Below are 23256 nucleotides of genomic sequence, written 5' to 3'. Positions count from 1 at the left end.
ACAGACCTCACACCCCAGGGCTCCAGCGGGGAAATAAAGCCTCAAACCTCTGACTAAAAACACCTGTGCGGGTTGTGGCGGCAGCAGGAGAAACTCCCAGCCTCACAGGAGAGTTGGTTGGAGAGACCTGCAGGGTCGCAGAACGTACACAAACCACCCACCTGGGAATCAGCACCAGCAGAGCCAAATTTGCTTGTGGGAAGCGGGGCAAGTGATTGAAAACCAGCAGAGAGCGGAGCAAGCAGCACTGTTCTCTCTCGGCCCCTCCCCCACGTACAGCATCCCAACTGCAGCAACGTGGGTTGCCCCGCCCTGGTGAACACCTAAGGCTCCGCCCCTTACTATGAAACAGGTGCACGGAGACAAAAAAAAAAAAAAAAGGCCCAAATGAAAGAACAGATCAAAGCTCCAGAAAAAATACATGAAGACGAAGAGATAGCCAACCTATTAGCTGCACAGTTCAAAACACTGGTAATCAGGATGGTCACAAAACTGGTTGAATATGGTCGCAAATTAGAGGAAAAAGTGAAGGCTACGCTAAGTGAAATAAAAGAAAACGTACAGGGAACCAAGAGTGATGGGAAGGAAACCGGGACTCAAATCAACGGTATGGACCAGAAGGAAGAAAGAAATATCCAACCAGAACAGAATGAAGAAACAAGAATTCAAAAAAATGAGGAGAGGCTTAGGAACCTCCAGGACATCTTGAAACGTTCCAACATCCGAATCATAGGGGTGCCAGAAGGAGAAGAGGAAGAGCAAGAAATTGAAAACTTATTTGAACAAATAATGAAGGAGAACTTCCCCAATCTGGCAAAGGAAATAGACTTCCAGGAAGTCCAGGAAGCTCAGAGAGTCCCAAGGAAGCTGGACCCAAGGAGGAACACACCAAGGACATCATAATTACATTAGCCAAGATTAAAGATAAGGAGAGAACCTTAAAAGCAGCAAGAGAAAAGGGGACAATTACCTACAAAGGGGTTCCCATAAGACTGTCAGCTGATTTCTGAAAAGAAACCTTGCAGGCAAGAAGGGGCTGGAAAGAAGAATTCGAAATCATGAAAGGCAAGGACCTACATCCAAGAATACTCTATCCAGCAAAGCTGTCATTTAGAATGGAAGGGCAAATAAAGTGCTTCTCAGATAAGGTCAAGTTAAAGGAGTTCATCATCACCAAGCCCTTATTATATGAAATGTTAAAGGGACTTATCTAAGAAAAAGATGAAAAATATGAACAGTAAAATGACAACAAACAGTTATTAACAACCAAACCTAAAACAAAAACATAAACTAAGCAAACAACTACAACAGGAACAGAATCACAGAAATGGAGACCACACAGAGGGTTATAGCGGGAGAGTGGAAGGGGGAGAAAGGAGAGAAGGTACAGAGAATAATTAGCATAAATGGTAGGTACAAAATAGACAGGGGGAGGGTAAGAATAGTATAGGAAATGTAGAAGCCAAAGAACTTGTATGTACGACCCATGGACATGAACTAAAGTGGGGGTATGCAGGCAGGAGGGAGTGTGAAGGGCAGAGGGGAATAAAGGGGGGGAAATGGGACAACTGTAATAGCATAATCAATAAAATATATTAAGTATATATATAAGAAATATATTTTTATATATTACATTTTATGATGCAAAACTCAAGAGTTAAAGCAATCTCTCCATGTTGGCCCTATGATTCCAGGCTTCTGCATCTGCTTATATACCTATGTCTCCTGCTAGACGGTGGGAGTGCCTAGCAAAGCACCAGGACAGGGAGAGCAACGGGCCTTGAGTGAACCGACTCGGCCTCCCACCTCCCACCCCATCTCCCTGTGCCAACGTGGGAGGACCAACAATCTGTAGAGGCTGCCACTGTCCGTCGCCTGCCTCCTTTATAGGAAGGGGAAATGTGAACACAGACACGCACGCAGGGAGAACGCCATGTATAACAGGTGGAGGCCGAGATCAGGGTGATGAGCCTACAAGCCAGGGGACGCCAGAGGTCGCCAGCCAGTGCCCAGAGGCTGGGGAACAGGCCTGGAACAGTTTCCTCCAGCTCTCGGAAGGAGCCAGCCCCGCCCATTGAAATTCTGGTCTCCACAATGAGCAGCTGTAGTTTCCGGCGTGTAAGCCCCCCTTGGTGGCAGTCTGCTACGGCAGCCCCAGGGAACCGATGTGCCCACAACCCTCCTCCTCAGAGGGAGTGTCCCCGCTGCCGTCCATCACTCCAGGAACAGGTGATCCCTGCTCAAGAAACAAGGACTTCCGGGGACCCTTAGCAGCAGTGGCAATGGTGGGATTCGTAGGAGACGCATTTGTGATGGGTGGAGGCGGATGTCCCTGCCCTGCTGGTGTGGTGGGGAGGGGGGGCCGGAGTGGGCCTGTGGAGCTGCGTACATGGCTGCCTAAAGGTGGCAGAAACCCGCTCAGTGGGCATCTGGGGAGCAGCCCGCGAGGGAGCCCCTCTGCCTTCATCCACTCCCTGCTCAGGTGCCCAGGGAGCCCCCACACCCTTTAGGTGCTGAGCAATCCACCTGCCTGCTCCCCCTCCCTGGCATAACATCGAGGTCCCCCCCACCCCGCTGGGTGTGAACCACATCCCCAGCTGATCATCTGCCCAAATGCTTTGCCATTCTGGGAGCCCGGGGGGGCCTGGCTTGGGAGCGAGGCCCTGAAGTCCGCCTTCAAAGCGGGCCGGTCTGGAGCCTTTACCTTTCTGCCGCGTACACATCGGCGCGTTACTCCCTGGCCTATGGCAGTGGCCGCACTCTCTGATTCAAGTCCTCGAAGTCCTCCATCTGGCCCTGCCTGCCTCTCAGGCGCTGGCCACAGGCCCTCTTTCCACCACACTTCACGTGCCGCCTGCAGCAGACGACGTACGGACACTTCTCGCTCACACCGGGGCGCCAGTGTTCACGTGGCCGGAGCCCAGCCCCAGCCGACCCACCTGGGAACCTGCCGACCCTCGGGCTCGGTTGACGTCAGCCAGCAACCCGGCTGGAGCACGGGAAGAGCAAGGGTTGTGTTTGTGCCGGAGCAGGGGGGGGTGGCTAAGCTCCAGCACTGGCAGGGTGGCTAACGATACGCTGCCACCAAGAACTGCCGTTTGTCATCGGCCTCGTGCATGTGGCCCCTCCAGAAACCCACGTGGAGAAGAAAATACTGGTCAGAATCCAGTTAGGCTGGGCTTAGAGCCAGAGACCCCATTACTGGAGACCCCCCCCACACACACCCCCCGAATGTAAAACGCCTCCCTTCACCTCCCCTCTGGCGAATTTCAAGTCTCTCTTCAAGACTAGCAGACTGCGGGCCGTCCCCCGAAACGTAGTCTCCCGTAGTTTACACCATCTTAGGAGCATTGCCCAGTCACGTGATGCCCAGGCTCCCCTGCAGGGAGCCGTGGTCACATGTCTGCATCCCCGCCAATGGGATGTGAGCGGAGGGGAAGCGCACACTTTCGGTGCCAAGTCCTAAAGGCCCGGAGCCTGCAGCCGCAGCCTTTACGCCTACCTGCTGGCCCAAGGGCGAGCTGGTGGCGGCGGCTGGGGGCGCCTTCCCGGGACCGCAGGTGGAGGTACACAGCACCAGGGTAGCACTGCTCGTCTTGACATTTGACAAGGACAAGGAGTAAGCTTGATGTGCTGCAGCTGCCCTTGTTCAGGCTCTTTGTTCCCAGGAGCCGGCGGGGGCGGGGGTGAAGCTGCTGAGAGCCAGACCCCGCGGGTTCCGCCACAGGCCCGGCGCTGCCCATCAGCGTGCGCTGGGGCAGGTCACCTAGCACGTTCGTATCTCGGGCTCCTCACCTGGTGCGTGTGATAAAAATACCCACTTCTGGCTGCTGTGAGGGTGGAACTAGTTCATTCCACAGGAAGCGTATCGAACAGAGCCTCGCACAAAACTCAAGCGCGTGAGTGTTAGCTGCGGCAGCCGCTGAACCTGGAGTCTACCCAACACACAGGCCCACCTGTCCCTAGAAGGACCTGGGCAGGGCCGCGTCCGCTCCGCCCCATACCCACGGCACCCAGACTGGTCTGGGGACGCTCTCTGGGCTGCCCGGCACAGAAACTAATGATCCTCATAGAAATGCGTGGGAGACTTTAACAAATGTTTTGTCCAGCGTGGAAAAATAAGTTAAAGGGCACTTGTTGACCAAGTCGTGAAAATATTTTTTTAATAAATGGGCCGTTCAAGGTTACCAAGTTTTACACAGAAACAATTCACAGGGGTAGGAAATGTCTTTTTCATTATCGACTTCCCGTGTTAAATTGTGTAAAATAATCTTCGGTGGGTTGGTTTGTATAGACCTCCTTCATATATTTCTTCCTGAAAATAAAACGAGGAGAAAAACAATCAGCAAAAGCCTGGCTTCCTGAGTAGTCCACCTTTCTACTTTTTTATCAGTGTGTCCCCAGGATGCCTCCGGCTCTGGGGATCACCGTGGAGAGGGGCAGTTCCTCAGCGAGACTGGGGGTATTTCAGAATCCCACAGCCGCAGGTGTGACTGTGGGGACTGCTGCTTGTCCCATCTGATTTCCGCATACCGTGTCTCACTGCTCCCTTTGGGCCTCCGACAAGTGACCAGGTGACCATGGCAAAAGGGGTCAGATGTCTGGCGGATACGCAGGCGGGTCCCTTCTAAGCTCAGGCCAAGAGCTTGATGGATAGATACACAAGTAAATAAATAATGTGGGTTTCAGTGACACATTCACCTACCGACCTGCACTTGGCATTGCCTGTAGGGGAGCGCTCAGCCACTCTCGGGCCTGTCTGTATCAAGGAAGAGACTCCAGGCTGGGAGAGGCACCCTCCTCCTCCACACCTCTGGCCCTCTGGGGCCTCCCCTGACTCCAGTGCCCTCTGAGTACCGTGTCACCAGCATCTGAGTCTCAGCCGCTGGGGTCCCCAGGGCCCAGGTGAGGATACCCCCAGGGAGGTGTGTTCAGAGATGTGGGCGTGATGGGATCTCCATCACCTGGTCTGGGACTGGTGGTTTCCAAGCCCTTTATTTCTGGCTTCTTAGCTCTGGGCCCTTCTCCCCTTTCTGTTCGCATCTTCCCCAGGAGGCTGCGCCATAGCCCAAACCACTACCACCGTGGGTCTCTCTGGTGGACTCTACACCAAGGGTCCTGGGCCCTTTGGGCGGGTAAGATTGGGGGCAGGGGACCAGGAAAGCACAGAGCCTGCTCCATGGGCGCTGCTGGTCAGCACCTATCCCCCCGCCCCCACCATCCCCCTGACCCTAACCTGCTCCCAGCCCCCTTGGCCTGGTCTCCCCGGGCCTGCCCAGCCCTCACCCAGCACTCACTGCAAAAGCTGCTCCTCGGCCAGGCTGTGGTTGCTGCGGTCCAGGGCTCTGCGCAGGGCGCGCTGCTGGCGCCGCTGCTGCCGCTCCAACAGCAGAGCCGCGCGGGCACTCTGAACTCTCTGCCCGTCCCAGCCCCTGTCTCGCTGGTACTCTTCTTCCTGGAGCCGCTGGAGAGAGGAGACGTGACTCACCACCACCTATCCAGACACAAGAGCCGGGCGGAGCTGGCTAGGAGGGCCGGCTGGTGGAAACTGAGGCTCTGGTCTGTGAGCAATGCCAGGCGGGGAATCAGGAGTCCCTGCTGCCCCTGGCCGAATGCTGGGGTCACCGGGTCGCTTCTAGAATGCACCAATGTCACAGCCCACCCAGGACGACGGGCTCATGATCCCGAGGGTGAATTTCTGCATCCCAGCTCATTCCTTGCTGACTGGCTTCCAGACCCTTCTATAAAACCCCTGACTCCTAGGAGAAGAAACCGGATTAATGCAGACGGGAGAGGTCAAACCCTCAACGCGGGCAGCTCCATCAGCTGTCTGGAGCTGCTCTGTCAGCTCTGCCTTTTCTCACAGCAAAGGGAGCAAAGGCGGAGGGGCTGGGCCTGTACGGGGGCACCTAAAGCACCTTCCGTGGGCTTTAGGGCAGGGCTTCCCCCACCAGAGGGGCAGGGGGCGAACCAGCTGCCAGGGGCCTGGGCCCTCACCCAGGGACCAAAAGGCAGGCTGGTGCCTGGCTCTGCCACCTACAGGCCAAGTGACACGGCTGCTCTGAACCTCGGTTTCCTCACCTGTAAAACGAGGCCACTCATGGGTCCCTGCGTTGTGACACAGATACTTTCGTCAAGAATACAGGCGGCATGGGGACATACTGGCCCGGACCGAGAGAAGACAACCTAACTATTCTTTGCCTGGCCTCGACTCCCCAGTTACCTCCACGCATGGAAGAGGCGGTGTGGGGGTGTCGGGGGGTGCTCTGAGCTGGAGGCTTAATGTGGGGTCTCTGCCCTTTGTGTTTTCTGTCTTCTTAGTCATTCACAAAGACTGAAAATCAGTCAAAATTGCTGCTTTCAGGACCCAAGGATCTCTCTTCTTCCCCCTCAGCCCCTGGAGTCCACCCTCACCGCAGAGGGGTCCTCTGCCGCACGCCTGCAGTGTCCCCCATCTCAGTCACAGAAAAAGACAAAGTCCTCCGGGGGCCTGCCGGGTCCAGGCCCTCCGCCTCTCCGGCCTCCTCTGCCCGCCCCTCATGCACTCCAGCCAACCAGGCCCCTCACTCTTCCCCAAACAGGCCTAGCAGTCCCGCCTCCCGGCCCTGGCAGTTCACCCTGCCTGGCCATCCTGTCCCCAGATGTCTGCAGGACCCGCTCCCTCCCCCATTCTGGTCTTTGTGACAATGTCACTTCTCAGTCCCCCACTGACCCTCCTCTGGCCAGCAACCTCCATCCCCTCTCCCCCAGCCTTATTTCCCTCCCTACCACTAACCACCCGAGCTACATCATACGTGATAGGGATTACTTGGCCCGTGTCATCTCCCTCACTGGCCTGTGAACCCCTTGAGGGCAGCTTCTGGGCCAGTGTCACAGCAGCTGTGACTAATGCCCCGGAGGGAGGGAGGGAGGTGTCAGGAAGCGGGTCTGGGGGCCATGAGGGTGGGGCAGGCACCAGCTTCTCGTGCACTTGCTGCTTCTGAGTCAGGCAGATCTGCTCCAGCTGCTCCCGGGTCATGCCCTTCCAGCGGTCGGGGACCACGCGGTGGGGTCCAAAGGAGCTGGCTGCCTGCTGTGGGTTCTCTGAGAGCAGGTCCCCATGCAGCAGGTTGGAGATCTCTGCCAGGTTGTCCTCTTGTTCTTGGTTTTTCTCTAGACTTTTCCTTTCTGCTGACTCCGTGGCCTAGGTGGGGAAGACATTAGGGAAGATGCTTGGAGTGACCCCAGGGAGACGTGGGCAAACACCACAAATCTCACTGGGGGTGCTTGAAGGAAGAATGCGCTAAGGGTACTAGGGACCAGGGGTGGGGGTGGGGAGATGGGGTGGACTCAACAGGTGTGGATGTGGGCTGCCCTGCACCCCATGCTGGGCGTGTGGGCTGGGCTGTGGGAATCGCCACCTGCTGGTTGTGTGCAGAGTTGCTTCAGGTCTCTGCACCGTTTTGCCCAAGCAGGGAGTTGCTTGCTGCCTTGCTTGGCCTCACTTACCCTGGGGCAGGGCTCTGTGCCCTCCCCTGTGGCCCTGGTCACCCTTACATGGATGCAGGCCACACAGAACATCCAAGAGTGATTCACAACACGGGTGACTTGAAATGTGAAAGCATACTGTCACCTCAGTGCTCCAGGAGCACGCCAGCCACCCCCCCCCCCCCGCCCCGGTACAAGTAAATTCAAATCCCTGCTCCAATGAGCATGATGAGTGGAGGGCCCGGCCCTGGCTGTGTGGGCACTCGTCAGCGTTACTGGTTCTCCGGAGTAACGGGCAGACAGGGCACTTTGCAAGGACGGGGCGCACCACGGGGGCTCACAAGGCAGCCAGTTCGATGGCATCACATAAGCACATGCTGTGCAGCTGGACAGGCTGGATTCAAACCCTGGACTTGCATCGTTTGGAAGCCCAGTACTTGAATTGGCCACAGCAAATCAGATCAGTACTTGGGGGTCCCTGGGAAAGGCAGTTCCCCTCTCTGAGCCTGTTTCTTTATCAGTTAAATGGGGTTGAGCAGGCCCCTCGGGTAAGGCTGTCGAACACAGTGATCAAGGAGAGCAGCTGATTGTTGCTAGGGTTAAAAATAACTACCATCACCAATGAGTCCTGGTAAGGAGCCCTGCGTTGCATCATGTGACATTACCTGGTATCACCCCACAGCCTCACTAGCAAATGTGATCGGGTGGGTCACTAAACATGGCCAGTGCTCTTTCTGGGCACATGGCACAATGGCACTTCCTGCCTGCTTAGACACGGCGTGGCCATGTGGCAGAGGTGACTGGGCATTTCTGGAAGGACGTGGTGGGGGAACCTGGCACATGCTTTCTCTGTTGTGCTGCTAGAGTCCCCTAGCTGGTGGCTGCTCTGTCGCAGGGCCTAGGCTCCAGAGTGAGGATGGGGGGAGTAGAGCCCCTCGGCCAGCAGAGGGGGACAAGGAGCATGACGAACATCACCTTTGTATTTTAAGCCACTGAGACCTGGGAGGAGTTTCTCATTCTGACTGGCACGGGTAGGTGTCTTCAGTATTCCCATTCTCCCGACGCTAAAACTGAGGCACGTGAGTGGCTTTTCCAATGCTAGAGAGGAGCCTGGCCTTGGGCCTGCGCAGTGGGGTTCAGGCGCCTGCACACGGAACCCTGACACCACAGCCACACCGTCTCCCTAAAGGAACGCACGGAGGCTCGCAAGTGTGTGTCTCCACCTGCTGCGTCTGAATGAGCTGCCTGGGGTTCTCCTCTGAGGACAGTCTTCTAGACCCTGTACTTCTAGACTATCCCAGGGTAGCTAACAATGTCTGTCACGGGCCAGAACAGCACTGTCGGCTCCCCCAGCACAGGGGCAGCGCAGTGCCCAGCAGAGAGTGCGCGACCCAAAAGTGCCGGCATGGTAGGGGCTCGCTAAAAGTTTCACTGGGTGAACGAGTAAATAAATCGATGAATGCAGCAACGCATTTTAGCAAAAACCATGCCAGTGCCCAGCAGGAAGACTCAAGGAGTACCCGTTGACAGATGAACGAGGGAATGAACGAGCGGCTGGATGACCCGGCAACAATGGACTAAGTATCAAGGGCCCCGGTTCCTCGCTAGACTTAACGGAGGAATCACTGCGTATAAGTTACACTCATGTGCAACCACTGCACTGTACGCCTTAAACTAATATAATGTTGAATATCAGCTATAATTGAAAACAAATTCTTAAATTTACATTGAAAAAAGAGCCCCATTCTGCCACTAGGTTGCTGCGGGGCCTGGAGTAAGGACCTCTCCTCTCTGTGTCCTCTGAACAAGGAAGGGCAAGGGCCACGTGGTCGCCAAGACCTCTTGCGGCTGGCTGGCTGGGTGGTGACCTGGGCTGCAGGTGCCTCCGCAGTGTGCCCTTCGGTCAGCCCCCCTCGTCCCTGTCCCGACTGCCGAACACCCGCGTTCCCTCTGGTCTCTGGTGCAGCCTCTCCAGGAGCTTTGGTCACATACCCCCATCAGCAGGATGCACGTGAGCTCGTGTCTCCAATACCTTTAGTTTATAGTGCGGTACTACTAGGCCTTAAAGATAAAGCGTGCTTCCTAATAAGCACGCCTGTGCGCACAGACACACGGGAAGGAAAACGATGCGGTTGGGAATGCAGGCGAGCGCAGCTCCAGAGTCGCCTTCCTGCTCTGCCGCGGACCACACCACAGGCTCGGCCTTGCAGACCCCTGTCCTGGTCCACCAGCTGGTCCAATAAGTGAATCCAGGCCAAAATCCCACCCCACCCAGGGCATATAATTGAACATAAAAAGAAAACCTGGGGAAGGAGTCTAATTTCCAAAAGGAACAGAGAACTTGAAACACATCAGCATGGGGTAGGCGCACAGGGAGAGGAGTGTTCCTGAGGAGCTGGGCGGAGCTTCCGGGGAGGGAGCTGTCAGGAGAGCCCAGTTTGTGCAGATCATCACAGTTGCTGCGAACACTGGGTGCTGCGGGCCTCTCCTTGGTGAGGAGGAACTTCCAGGGGTGGTGGCTGGGGGGCAGGGGGATGGGTGTAAAAAAGACCTAAAACAAGGCCAGGCATCAGGGCAGTGCTGGCTGGTATCTGGGTAGACGTCACTGTCCTCGTATCCGAGAAGAACCTGAGGTTTGCAGAGGTAGACTGACACCGCCCTCCCCAGCTTACACGGCTAGTTTTCGGTTTCACGCCCAGATTCGGAGCTCTGGGGCTGGGGCTGGAGCTCATCTGCTTCTGTGCCTGGGGAGCCCTGGCTTCCCCTCCCCCCACCCCCACACAGGGCCCCTTTGGGGTGGGGTTTGTGATGTATCCCAGTAAATGGGCTGAGCCCGGGACTTAAGGGAGCCAGGGCACCCAGGGTAAGCGGCTGGGGGCTTGTCCTTGCCCCCCACCCCAGCCTGTGGAGTACCTGGCTCTTGTTGAACTCTTTCACAGCCGCACAAGCCGCCCTCCTGGTGGCGCTCCCCAGGCCCTGTATGTGCTTGGAGGTCTCATCCCACTGCAGCCTGGTCTGCATGTAGAAGTCCTCTGGAAGGAAGCCCAGGTAAGCAAACCTTGGTGCCCGCCCAGAGCGCCCTCCCAGGCACGCAGAGCACCCCCAGGGCGTCCATTCCGTGTCTGCTGCTTATTCCACTCTCATCTACAGCCTAGCGGTGCCCCAGAGGCTGCTGGGAGACCTCGATGAGCTAATTCAGGTAGAGCTCTGGGATCAGAGCCTGGCACCCAGCATGAGCAATCGCTGCTGGGATCGGTGATGCCCGCTGTGGTCCTGGGACCCCCGCAGTGGGCTCCTTGCCCTCCCTGACCTCTCAAGGCCTCTACATCCTCACAACCGACCAGGAAGGGATGGTGGGAGCCCAGAAAAGGGGGAGCTCTGCCATGGGAACCAGATGGGCTCCCCAGAGGAAAGGGTGTCAGGGAACAGACACCCTGGAGTGTCAGTGGCACTTTGCCAAGAGGAGGAGGAGAAGGGGTCAAAAGTCCAGCGTCCAAACTGCGTTAACACAAAGATTTGGAGACACAGAGTCTCCTGGTCCAGCCCAGATGCTTCCCCGCTCGGTTAGCCCACCCTGTGTATCACTCAGCCTTTCGAGCCGCCCTCCCCTGTGAGGCAGGGCAACCCTGCTTGCAGGGTTGTTACATTAAAAAAAAGTCAGTAATCAGAAGGTTCTTCCTATGGTGTTTGTGCCTGTGGGTCTGCTCTTCATGTCGCAAAGCAAAGACCAATATACAGAGGATGTAGTATAGAACTACACCTGAAACCTCCATAATTATATTAACCAAGGTCACCCCAATAAATTCAATTTAAAAAGGCAAGGGAAAAAAAAACTCCTAACTCTTTGGCAGTGAATTCTGGCCTCTGCTCCGCTTCCCCTCTCACCTTCTGTGAGTCTGTCCATTCACGTAACAGAGCTATCGAGAACCTTCCGTGGGCCGGCTGCCCACTCTGCTGGGAGCCCAGGGTGCAGTGGGGCCTCCCTGGGACTCACTGTCCGGGGGATGAGACAGATAACTAACTAACAAATGCCAAAGTAGACAGATTACGACGGACTGAGACAGTGTCACAGAGGGAAAGGCTGCTAGAGGGAAAATGGGGGCGATGCCTGACTAGGTGGTTGGAGGGTGGGGAGGGAGAGGTCCTCCAGGAAGAGGTGACATTTAAGATCAGTCCTGAAGGACATAAGGAGCTGGGTGGAGAGCAGGTGCAAAGGTTCTCAAGTGGGGAGATATTGTCAGGACCCAGAAGTGAAAGCACGCCAGAGCGACTGGGACACAGTGAGTGGGTCAGGGGCCCACGTGCAGGGCCTTGCAGGCCACGGGCAGCCTCTGCACTGTATCCCATATGTAACGGGAAGCCACTGGAGGGAGTTAGGCCAGGGTGGAGGGAGTTGGGTGGCATTGTTCACCTTGACATTGATCAGAAAGTGGCGCTCCGACTGCCATGTTGAGAACGGAGCAGAGAGGGACAAGAAAGAAAGCGGAAGACAACGGGAAGGCCCTTGGTGTGGTCTGTGCAGGTGAGAAGGTGGCAGCTTGCCCCGCAGTGGTGGCAGGAGGGATGGGAGTCGGAAATGTGTGCAGCAGATAAGGGACAGGAGCTGAGGATGGCCTGGAGACCAGGGGGGGCAAGGAGCGCCCGCAGCTGTCTGGCTTGACTAAGGGAAGGAGGTCTCAGTGAGGGAGGGAGCTGGAAGGGGTGGCAGGGCCAGGGAGAAATGCCGGGTTAGTTTCCAGGGTGTTGGAGATGCCTAGGAAGACTTCTAGAGGCAGCTCAAGGACCAAGTCCAAGGCTGAGACGAGGCTCTCAGCCAGAAGTGTGAAAGCAGGGTACCTGGGAGACGGATGAGATTTTCAAAGCCCTGTGAGGGATTATCTCAACAAATATTTATTAATGTGCCAGGAACTAAGGAGAGAGCAGTGAATAAAATAGACAAAGTCTCCCACCTCCGTGGGGCCTAGGAGACGGCACTGGGGAGAGGGGTGGCAGAGACATAGCCGTGCAGGATGTCGCTGAGCAACGCTATGGGGAAAGGGAAGCAAGGAGAGGGGTAGGGAAGGTGGGGGTGGGGAGGGTAAAGGATTACAACTTGTAGTAGTGGTCAGTGGAGGCCTCACTGACATGGCGACATTTTAGCAAGGACCTGAAGGAGAGGGGGCAACCATGCAAAGATCTGGGGGAGTGTATTTCAAGGCAGAGGGAACTGTAGGTGCAAAGGTCCCGAGGCAGAAGTGAGCCTGACACAGTCCCACGGTCTAGGAACAGCAAGGACGCCAGTGCGGCAAGGATGGGAAGGATGAAGGGCAACATAGTAGAAGGTAAGGTCAGACTGAGGGCTTTGTTGGTCCTTGAAATAAATTTGGTTTTGACTGAGTGAAATAAGAAGCTACTGGAAGATTTTGAGCAAAGGAGCTAGCTAGCTTAACCTTTACAAGGATCGTTCTGGCTGCTGGGCTGAGAAGAGACGAGGTCAGAAGGGGACAAGGGCAGAAGCAGGGAGACGAGCAGCAGCTACTGCAGTAATCCTGCGGAGAGACGTTCGTAACTGAGTCCAGAGGGGGATGGCAGGAGCGGGGAAAGGTAGTTGAGATGTGGATGACTTCCTGTTGGACTCGACATAGCATTTGAGAGAAATGAAGGGGTCACGATGACTTGGCGTTGGGCCTGGGCACCTGGAAGAATGGAGTTCCCATCAATGGAGGTGGGAGGCCAGGTGTGGGGGGAGTCTCACTGAACTCCTCTTGACGTAGGCTGGACCCAGGTAGTTCCCTGCATCCTCACAGCAGACTGTAAACACCCTGAGGGCAGGGACTGTGTCTGAGTTATGGGGGCCTTTAGCACCTGCTAGGGCCCAGAGAACACGCTCAGAAAGTGTTCCTGCAGGACTCGAGACGGGAGATGTTCAGATGCTGAAACGCAGGTGCTGATGTCCCTCCCTCCATGGCCATAGAGTAGCACACTAATAGGACTTAGAAAAACAAAACAAAACAAAAGATGGGAGTTGATTTGTTAAAGAAAGTATAGAAACCAACATGTGGTTTTTGTTTCCTTACCTGCACATTTTTGGCTGGCCTGAGCATCCTTGCGTTCCCTCTGCTGTTGCAAGGACCATTCTCTGTTTTGTTCCTGTTGGAATTTCTTCCTCTCCTGGAAGTTTAAGTCCTCCCCCAGGAACCTCTGCATTCCCGATACCGTGTTCCGAACATCATTATCTGACTGCCGGGCTGGAAGGTCTTTCCTCAGGGCTAAGGGGTCGGAGAGGTCAAATTCTCGACGAGTTTCTGGCTTCTGAAAGCTCTGCTGGAAGTCATTGATAGCTTTGCAGAGATTTTTCCTATCTCTTCGTTGCCGGTCTTCTAACAGGCATGTGATTTTGTCATTGTGCCTCATTTCAGCGGCTAGAAGGGACCGAGAGTATTCCTAAGCTTAAGATTCAGAAGGAAAAATAAATTTGATTCCACATAAAAAAATCATTTTTAGTGATTCTAAAAGTAATACAACCCTCCACAAGGGTAACATAACCATTAAAAGATTAGAACTCTGAATGCATAAAGCACACCTATAAATCAACTAAGGAAACAAATAACCCAACCAAAAACATGGGCAAAGGGTAGATAGGAAGAGGCAAATAAAGACATCTGAATAATTGATAAACTTGTGAAAGGATGATCAACCTTCCAAGATGGTTAGAAACATCCCATAAGTGGGCAAAACATTAAACACGCTAATGGCAGCGCGCATTCAGGTGCGGGGGCACGAGACCCCCACGCCCCGCTGCGGGAGTGTAACTTGGTGCGCTTACAACTTGGAGAGCAATCTCCCAATATCCCGCGGAACTGGAAACATGCACATCCTCTGACCCAACACTCTGACTTCTGCGTCACGCTCCCTCGTGTGCGCCGGGCCATAGTGCAGGGCCCTCACGAAGCACTGTTTGCAATTATTTTAAAAAATGGAAAATCTACATGGGCCATCAGTGGAGGACTGGATAAATAAACGATAGTTCACATAACAAAATATCAGAAAATAGATGGGGAGAAAATGCAGACAATTGTAACTGAATAAAAATTAAAAAATAAAAAAAATTAAAAAATATCAGAAAATAATTAAAATGAATATTCTATATGCATATCATTGATTACATTTAAATATACAATATTGGATTTTTTTAAACTTACAAAGGATCGATTCAATATTATACCATGTATGTAAAATCTTTCTTTTTTTTAAAGTGATAAATTTTCCCAGTTTTTTTTTTTAAAGATCTTATTTACTTATTTAAAAAGAGGGGAAGGGAGGAAGAAAGAGAGGGAGAGAAACATCAGTGTGTGGTTGCCTCTCACATGGCCCCCCTCTGGGGACCTGGCCTGCAACCCAGGCATGTGCCCTGACTGGGAATTGAACTGGCAACCCTTTGGTTCGCAGCCCAAGCTCAATCCACTAAGCCACACCAGCCAGGGCTGTAAAATCTTAAAACACACCAAAAAACTGCAGTAGGTGGTCACGGACACAGGTGCGCACCCAAAAACAAGCGTGAGAATGGCGCACATCTTGGAAGAGGGAGGAAAAGGAAAATGATGAGGTGGGAAATATACATATATTTTCAAAAAGCATTCTTAAAATATAACTAAAGCCAATTCGGCAAACATTAACATCTAATCTAGTGGTGGGTAGGTATATATCTCTCATATCATTTTTGGAAGTTTGATTTATTTTAAACTAAAAATTAAAAAGGTAAAACATTTAGAAAACATAGAACAGTATAAAGAAGAAGAAAAACGTCACTTATAATTTCATCACTCCGTTACCACTGCTAACATTTGGGCATATTTCCTTTCCTTTTCTAAGCATATCTTTCTTATGTTTTAAAATTTAATTAATAACCCATTGTATATAAAATTTTGTACCCTGCTTTTCTCTATTATTTCTAAACAGGAGAAAATAACCACACTTATTATGTATGTATATATGGGGGGGTCCCATAAGAATGTGGGGCCCCTGCTTTTTTCTATTTAAAAAACCCTGATAATGATTTAACAGAATAAGCTGCAATTGTTGCACATGATGTGGGAAAATGAATTCTATTTGAAAAATTTATCCAAGAGCTAAAACACTATTATTTGAACCATACCTGGTTCTGAGCCAGCTCAGGGGTGTGAGCTGGGAGTTTGTGTGTGTTGTCTAGTGTAAAAGGCTGCCCCTGATAGAGAATGTGCGTGTTCAAGGTTTTTCATAACCAGGTTTTTTTTTCCTGAAAACATACATTTATCCTTAAAATATATTTCTTAGAACTCACATTGAGTAGCTCTTTTTCTTTTAACAAAGGAAAAATGAGCACATTAAGTTAACTGAGTACAAGGAATGGTGAAATTTTAAAAGGAGGAAGAGAGTAGAAATGGCCAGTTTGTATATATGTGAAGAAATTAGGGCGGGAGTGTAAAGCATACGGCCCCAAACCGCTAGGATTGGCATTTAGGGAAATCTAATGAAATGGATGCACTTAGCTCACCAAATGTCTCATGTCTGGCTTTTTCAGTTGCTTCTTTTATCTTTTGGTCATGAACCTGAACATCCCAGGCTTCTGCATCTCCCTGGAATGGAAAACAAGGGGAGAGGAGTAAGAGCCAGATTATTAACAGTCCTACTTATCTTTTTATCCTTGCCCCGCTGTCAGTGTATTGTCTCAGGTTCACATCGGCTCTTTTCATAACTGAATGCCTTTGCTTATAGTTGGGTCCTCAACCTGTCCTCTTCACTGTCCTCAGAGCCTCCTTCCCCCCTACCTCGGTTACTGATCCTCACAACACTGCTTAGACATCACCACCTCTGGGAAGCCCTCTCTGATTTCCTCTTCTAGCCCCAGAGGGTGCTCCCCTCCCTCCCTGCGTTTTAATGTGACCATTTTAATGTCTGCCTCCTCCACTGGGCCATAAACCCTGAAGGTCAAGAATTGCCTTATCCCTCATCTCCTGGGCACCAGCTCAGGCTCGCTACGAAGTAGGAATTTTGTCAAATGAATGGATTGGAAGGTACGGCTGGCAATGGAGAAAATCTGGCTCAGAGGGAGAACCCATTCTAGTCTCTCCTTGGCCACACACTCCAGACCAACTCCCTCCCCTCTGCAGGACTCCATTTGCCTGACTGGCAAATGAGAGGCAGTATAATTCTTCTGTTAAGGTCTCCCTTATCTTCAGTGAAGTCAGTATATCGCGCTAGTTTTCCCCGTAAACGCCTGGTGCCATCTGCAGTTGTGTCTAGATCTACAGTTTCATTCGAGGGGTTCATCTCCTCTTCTCTCCCGCGGTCAGCTCTTGCTCCCCACCTGCCCCTCCACATTCCCCCTGGGTCCCTTTCCCCGTCGGGCCGAAGGTCTCACCCCGATGATCCTGTTCCTGGCGTCGAAGACCCGTTTCTGCCTGCACAGCTCCGCGTGTCTCCTCCTGGCCAAACCAAAGTGCTGTTGCAGGTCCTTGGGCTGCACTACCTCCATGGCTGGGAATCCTCGAGGAATTCTAAGAGGTTTTAGAACACGCGAGATAAAGAGGAGACAAAACGACAAGACAAGCAAGCGGTAGCCGTGCGAGGTTGTCTCCCTAGGAGGTGGGCTGGCCGGGTTGGAGCCCGCTCCCCAGGCTTTCAGTGCAGCTTTCTGCAGCCGCGCAGATCGAGCGGAGATCGGGTTTCCTCGGAAACGTAAACAGCCCGGTTGCCAAGGAACGGCGCGGCGCTGATCACGTTCCCGCCCTGCTCTCGCGAGACGTCGCGAGGCCCTTCCCGCGCTTTTCCCTCCTGCGTGTGAGAACACCGCTGAGGCGCGGAGGGCACAGCCATGGGCCATTTGGAGCTACTGCTCGTGGAGAACTTCAAGTCGTGGCGGGGCCGCCAGGTCATCGGCCCTTTCAAGAGGTTCACCTGCATCATCGGCCCCAACGGCTCCGGTAACTGGAACCCAGAACGCCCCAGGCGGCCGGGCCTCGTTTTACCTGAGGGGACGCGAGGGTGGCCGCAGGCCCTGGACTCGGGCACCTGCTGCCGGACCCTGGACCTGACCCTCGACCTCCTCCCCGCCCCGCCCCGGGGTTCCGCCGGACCCTGCCCTTTGACCCTGCCCCGCGCGCGCTCTGGGTTCGCCCCCTGCGCTCCTCCAGTCACCTCCGCCGCCCCTGCCCTTTCTCCGCCGAAGACCGCGTGGGAGCGGGGCCTGGAGGGAGCCGTGGTGCCCCGCGGGGGTCTGGCGCTACTGCCGCTGTTGGCCGGGCCCCCGTGCGTCCTCACCCCTCGCCCGTGGGTGCTGTCGCCATTCTTTCGCGGAGGATGTGGAGGTCGGGCCGACCCTCCAGGGCCCCCAGGGAGTGGGGGACGTTACCCCCGGCCTTCCCTTCCGAGCCCCACCGCCGGCCCCCGTTCCTCCGCCGCTCCCGGCCCGACAGTGACTGTCACCTTCCGACGGGTGACAGAAGATGACACGGTCGCTCCGGCGCAGGCTTGACCTCCAGGCGGCCTCGCTCTGCGCCCTGACCTTTCGGGCCCGGGGAGAGGCGTGCTTTGCTCGTTTTACACTAGTTTCAAAATAACCTCATTCCGTGGTGCCCTCAGAACGTGTCCCGAGGTTATTGCGACAGCACCGTCCCGAGTTCCTGCCTGTCCCCTTCCGAGAGCCACGTGCCGCCGCTGGCCGGGCCGCCACGTCGCCGGCTTTCCCAGAGCGGCGGGCAACGGCGCGGCCTCCCCCTAGTCTGTGTTTCCGCGCACGGAGTCGGGGAGGCGCCCCCCCGAACCCCGCTCCCCGGGCGCCGGCCGGCCTCCGCCCCGCCGCCCGCACGGCCGTTCCCGGCGGGCCGCACCGAAACCGGAGTTGGTCAACGATGGGCAGTGGCGTCCTGCTTACGTGGGGTTGGGCTTTAGGGCTCCATGTTTGGACCCTTCCAGATACGAATGGAGGCGCCTTCGGACCGAGCGGGCCGCCCGGGAGAGACGGCTGACGCACGGAGCCGTTGGGGCGCGCGCCCTGAAGTGTCCACGCGCCGTCTGCGTGGACGCGTGCTGGCTGCGTTTCGCCCCCGCCAGCGTCCTGCCGGTTTCTTTGGCTCTGGGCAAGGCTCGTTTTTTTATCACCGAGAATGAATAACTCCCTCTCCCCTCCTCTCGTCTTGTCCCCAGGAAAATCTAATGTAATGGATGCACTTAGTTTTGTAATGGCAGAGAAAATAGCTAATTTAAGAGTGAAACGTATTCAAGAACTCATTCACGGCGCGCACGTTGGCAAGCCCGTGTCCCCTTCTGCAAGTGTGAAAATCGTGTATGTGGAGGAGAGCGGAGAAGAGAAAACGTTCGCAAGGATTATTCGAGGTATGTATACCTTTGCAGGTGTCGGGTGGGAGCCACGCGGCGTTCCCGAGTGCCCGCCCCGCTCGCCCGCGGGCTGGGAGTCTCCTTTCCCCGGGGCAGCGGTTCCGGAAGCCAGAGGTCGGCCCCGCCCGGCCCCTCCCTGGAGCAGACGGCTTATCTGTCCAGACTCCTCGGGGTCAGCGCGTCATTCCGCCGGGCTCCCCGCCGGGCTCCCGGGGGACGACGGGGCGGCCCCCTGGACGGCAGACAGGTCGCGAGGTCCTTCCCCACGGCCTTTGTGGTGTCCACGGGGCTCTGTTCCTGACGAACCACGTGCGTGGATTTGGTTTCTGCCATCAAAAAGCAACCTCAGTGAAATGCTAGGATTTGTATTTGGGGATTTATTCCTGAAATCCCTATTTTCTGAGTAAACAAGATTGGGGTTGTGGATCCCCCCCCCCCCAGTATGCTAGGACTTTACAGAGCCTCGTAAAATAGGTGTTTCTCGGTTTGGGGGGTTTTTTTTGTTGTTGCCTTTTCAATCTGGCCCACGGGAACATGGTTTTAATATTCTAATGTGTAGATGCTGTTTTTTTAATTTCCCCCAAATTCAGTCACAGGTAATTTTAGAAATACTTACAATTTGTACCTCATGTCTAATCTGAGTATTTCACCACTTTACTACCTAGATATCTTCATTGGTTTTCTCACTTTCTTTCAGGTTTTACTCAAAAGTCTCCATCTCACTAAGGATTCCTTAGCCTACTCTGTTTATTTAATAAACCATCATAAACCTTCTCTCTTTATTAATGTATAATTGACAAAATTTGTATATATTTAAGGTATGCAACTTAATGGTTTCGTATACATTGTGAAATAAGTGACATAAGGAACCTAATTAGCATGCGTATCCCCTCATCCGCTTACTGTTTGTGTGCTTACCAGGTGTGCGTGCATGCGTGTATGTGTGCGTGCGTGTGCGTGTGTGTGCGCGCGCGTGTGCGGTGGGAACATCTCCCCTCTCAGCAGACTTGAGGTATATGGTATGGCGGTGTTAACTGCTGTCAGCTTTTCCACATCAGCTCTCCGGACCTTTGCATCCTGCATAACTGGAACTTTGTACCCTTGACCGTCTCCCCACTTTCCTCTCGCCCAGCCCCTAGCAATCACCGTTGCACTAAGTGTCCTGTGGGTCTCAACTATTTTAAATTCCACACACAAGTGAGGCCGTGCAGATTTGTCTTTCTGTGCATAGCTCGTTTCACTTCGCACAGCATCCTCCAGGCTCATCCATGACATTGCAAGTGGCAGGCTTTCTTTCTTTTTTAGGTTGAGTAATAGTCCCGTGTTTTCTTTCTTCATCCATTGACAGACATTGAGGTTACTCCTTAGCTACTGTTAGTGATGCTTCAGTGAGCGTGGGGCGGGCAGGTATCTCTTCGAGACAGTGATGTCGTTTTCTTTGACTGTACACTCATAAGGGATTTCTGCATAGGTCACAAGGTAGTTCGGTTTTTAATCTTGAAGAACCTTCACGTTTTCCATAATGCCCGTATCAATTTGTATTCCAACCAACAGTGTACAAAGTTCCCCTTCACATCCTCACCAACACTTGCCTTTCGTCTTTTGATTCTAACAGATGTGTGGTAGTAGCTCATTGTGCTTTTGATTTGCATTTCCCTGATATTTTCTAATTTGAGCACCTTTTCATATACTTCTTGGCCATTGACATGTCATCTTTTGAGAAATACCTAGTCAGGTTATTTTCCCATATTCTGTATTTGGTTTTTTGCTATTGAGTTATATGAGTTCCTTATGTGTTTTGGGTGTTGACCCCTTGTCAGATGTGTGGCTCCATCATCATGACCTAGTCACCTCCTAAAGGCCCCACCTACTAAGACCGTCACCTTTGGGAGTTAGGGTTTCAGTATGAATTTGGGGGGGGCACATTCAGATCACAGTCCTATTTAAAATTGCAAGGCCTATTCCCACTGCACAGAAACTTTCATGTCCCCTTTCCCCTTTCCATTTTACTTACTCCTTAACACCTAACATTTTCTCCCGTGATGGTGATTTTACTTACATATGTTGTTTTTGATGTGTCTCCATTACTGGGATATAAGCTCCTTGAGATCAGACTTTCGTCGTTTTGTTTACCGCTGTGGAATACTCCTTGGCGTACAGTATATTTGTTGCTTGACTAAATGCATTTATTAACATGTATACTATTGCATAACTGCCCATTTCAATAAGAAAAGTAATTTTATAAAACTTCCAACGGTTGTTGATACATGTCTAGTATTTATACTTCCCGTGACATGTTTGTTTTACTTTAGGGGGATGCTCGGAATTTCGTTTTGATGATAGTCCGGTGAGCCGCTCCGCGTATGTAGCAGAGCTGGAAAAGATAGGCGTAATAGTCAAAGCGCGGAGCTGTCTAGTGTTTCAGGTGAGTAGCCCTAAAGGTTATTTGGTTTATGATTTTGAAAAATATCACTATAACTTATATGTTGCTGTGCTTTACTCTTTTTAAAAGGGAACTGTAGAGTCAATTTCAATGAAAAAACCCAAAGAAAGAACCCAGTTTTTTGAGGAAATCAGCACTTCAGGAGAGCTTATAGGAGAATATGAGGAAAAGAGAAGAAAGTTACAGAGAGCCGAAGAGGATGCACAGTTTAATTTTAATAAGAAAAGAAACATAGCTGCAGAGCGCAAACACGCAAAATTAGAGAAAGAAGAGGTAAGGTCGTGAAGATGTAACCAGTTGAGTGTTGGCTACGAGAACTTTCAAAATTGCTAAATACTGGCTTGGGGTTACTAACGAGGTTCTTTTAATGATATGAGACAAAGTCCCAAATTCATTAAAGATAAACTTTTTGATATGTTTTTCACCATTTGGGTTTTTTTCCCCCAAATAGGTGGAACAACCTGAACTACAAAAATGATTATTCTCCCCACTAAAAATAAGCCTGAAGGGTATATGCCTTATATGGCCTTATATGGCTGAGGTTCTCAAAAGTCTGGTTCTTATCCCCTTATACTCTTAAAAATTACTAGGGACCACAAGCAGTTTCTGTTCATGTGGGTTATACCTACAAATATTTATTGTATTTGAAATTAAAACTTGGAGACTTTTAAAATATATTTTAATGACCAGTGTAAAAATAACTAATAAACTCATTACATGTTAACATAAATTTTTATGAAGAAACTGCATTTTTTCTAAACTAAATAATTAAAAGTGTAACATTGTTTTATATTTTTATAATCTTAATATCTAGCTTAATAAAAGCTATGGTTCTGTATTAAATGCTATTTGTGTCAAGGCCTAGCCACTTTACTCACCATTGGCTTTTGTACCATCATTGGAGATATCCACACAATGAAAAAAGCAAAGTCTTATTTTATTATGAAAATAGTTCTGATCCAGGGACTCCCTAATATGGGGTTGGGAACCCCCCCAGGAGGCCGTGGCCATGCTTTGCAAATGCTGTTCTTAGGTAATTTCTTGGTGCCTTTCACACTGCTTAGTAGAGTGCTTTGTGTAATGGTTGATAAATTGTTTGTGTTTAGAGTGATCTTTTTAAAATGCAAATCAGATTCTGTCTTGTATGAAACCTCTTCCGGTGCAATGCTTTCCACTGCACTGAGAATCTGCTGTCCTGTCCAGCCTTCTGATTTGTCCCCAATTCACCCCTCAAGTCTTACCTTCCTCTACTCCACTACCACACTGACCTTTACTATTTATTGAACACCTCACACTTCATTCTAGCATGGAGCTTTTGCTGTGTCCTCTGTCTGTCAAAATAGCTGTATGTCTGATTTTTACATGGCTAACGCTCTCATTCAGCTCTTCATTAAAAAGCCATTTTCTTGGGCCAGCATTTGCCATCCATGCCCTTAGTCTAAATTAGCACCTCTCCCTACCCCCTCCCTGGCACTACTGCATCATCCTATTTTGTTTCTTTTGTAGCGTATGTTGCTATAGGAGATCTTGTTTATTTGTTTGCTTAATTACCCTCTACGTTCTCTTCATTCCTCCCCACCCCATTAGAATGACTAGACTATTAGTGTACGAGAGCAGAGACTGTTTCTCTCTTGTTCTTCACTGTATTCCCAAGAACAGGACCTGGCACATAGTAGGCAGTCAAAAATATTTGAAGAAATAAATGAGAGGTAGATGTGTTCCTTATCAGTGATTTTTTTTTGTTTCTTCATGTTTTTAAATGTGTGTATATATCCTCAGTTTTGTCAGTGAAAGTCAGACTATAGTACTTATACTGAAACAGCTTATGGAAATGAAGGGTTGCAGAACTTTAAACATTGTAAGAACAGTTAGAATAGTCCAACTTCCTAATTAGTTTTTACAACATCCTGGCAGATGGCCGCTTACCTGCTATGTGGAATACTTCATTGATGAGGAGCCTTCCTGTCAAGGCAGCCCATTCCTTCATTAAT

The 23256-nt window shown here is 51.9% G+C and overlaps 2 protein-coding genes across 4 annotated transcripts in view; one reads left to right on the top strand and one right to left on the bottom strand.

Annotated features, from left to right (window-relative positions):
* Positions 1-4146: 4146 nt before the first annotated feature.
* Positions 4147-17149, bottom strand: RIBC2 (RIB43A domain with coiled-coils 2). The gene is made up of 7 exons (XM_045187265.2): positions 16847-17149; positions 15980-16061; positions 13524-13868; positions 10381-10499; positions 6956-7183; positions 5298-5464; positions 4147-4315 (listed from the first exon to the last, which is right to left on the bottom strand). Exons 1-7 carry the CDS (start codon positions 16958-16960, stop codon positions 4237-4239), a joined length of 1134 nt encoding a protein of 377 aa, XP_045043200.2. The 5' UTR covers positions 16961-17149; the 3' UTR covers positions 4147-4236.
* Positions 17150-17267: 118 nt separating this feature from the next.
* Positions 17268-23256, top strand: part of SMC1B (structural maintenance of chromosomes 1B) — a 53265-nt gene continuing 47276 nt past the window's right edge. For 2 of the 3 annotated variants that reach the window (XM_024579519.3, XM_024579518.3), the window contains exons 1-4: positions 17268-17408; positions 18631-18819; positions 21135-21247; positions 21335-21538. In XM_024579519.3, coding sequence (XP_024435287.1) covers positions 17300-17408; positions 18631-18819; positions 21135-21247; positions 21335-21538 — 615 coding nt within the window. In that variant the 5' untranslated portion in view covers positions 17268-17299. The remainder of the gene's footprint in view (positions 17409-18630; positions 18820-21134; positions 21248-21334; positions 21539-23256) is intronic. The other variant, XM_053919695.1, reaches the window with a different exon arrangement.

The sequence above is a fragment of the Desmodus rotundus genome, chromosome 3 (assembly GCF_022682495.2).
Source record: "Desmodus rotundus isolate HL8 chromosome 3, HLdesRot8A.1, whole genome shotgun sequence".
NCBI lineage: Eukaryota > Metazoa > Chordata > Mammalia > Chiroptera > Phyllostomidae > Desmodus > Desmodus rotundus.
This window is presented reverse-complemented; position numbering and strand designations above follow the sequence as displayed.

Excerpts from the sequence above, each read along its gene's own strand:
- RIBC2 (XM_045187265.2), bottom strand. The coding sequence starts at position 16,960 with ATGGAGGTAGTGCAGCCCAAGGACCTGCAACAGCACTTTGGTTTGGCC. Across the intron at positions 16,062-16,846 it reads CCAGGAACAGGATCATCGGG|GGAGATGCAGAAGCCTGGGA; the intron begins GTGAGACCTTCG and ends TTTCCATTCCAG. Across the intron at positions 4,316-5,297 it reads GCCGAGGAGCAGCTTTTGCA|GAAGAAATATATGAAGGAGG; the intron begins GTGAGTGCTGGG and ends TTTTATTTTCAG.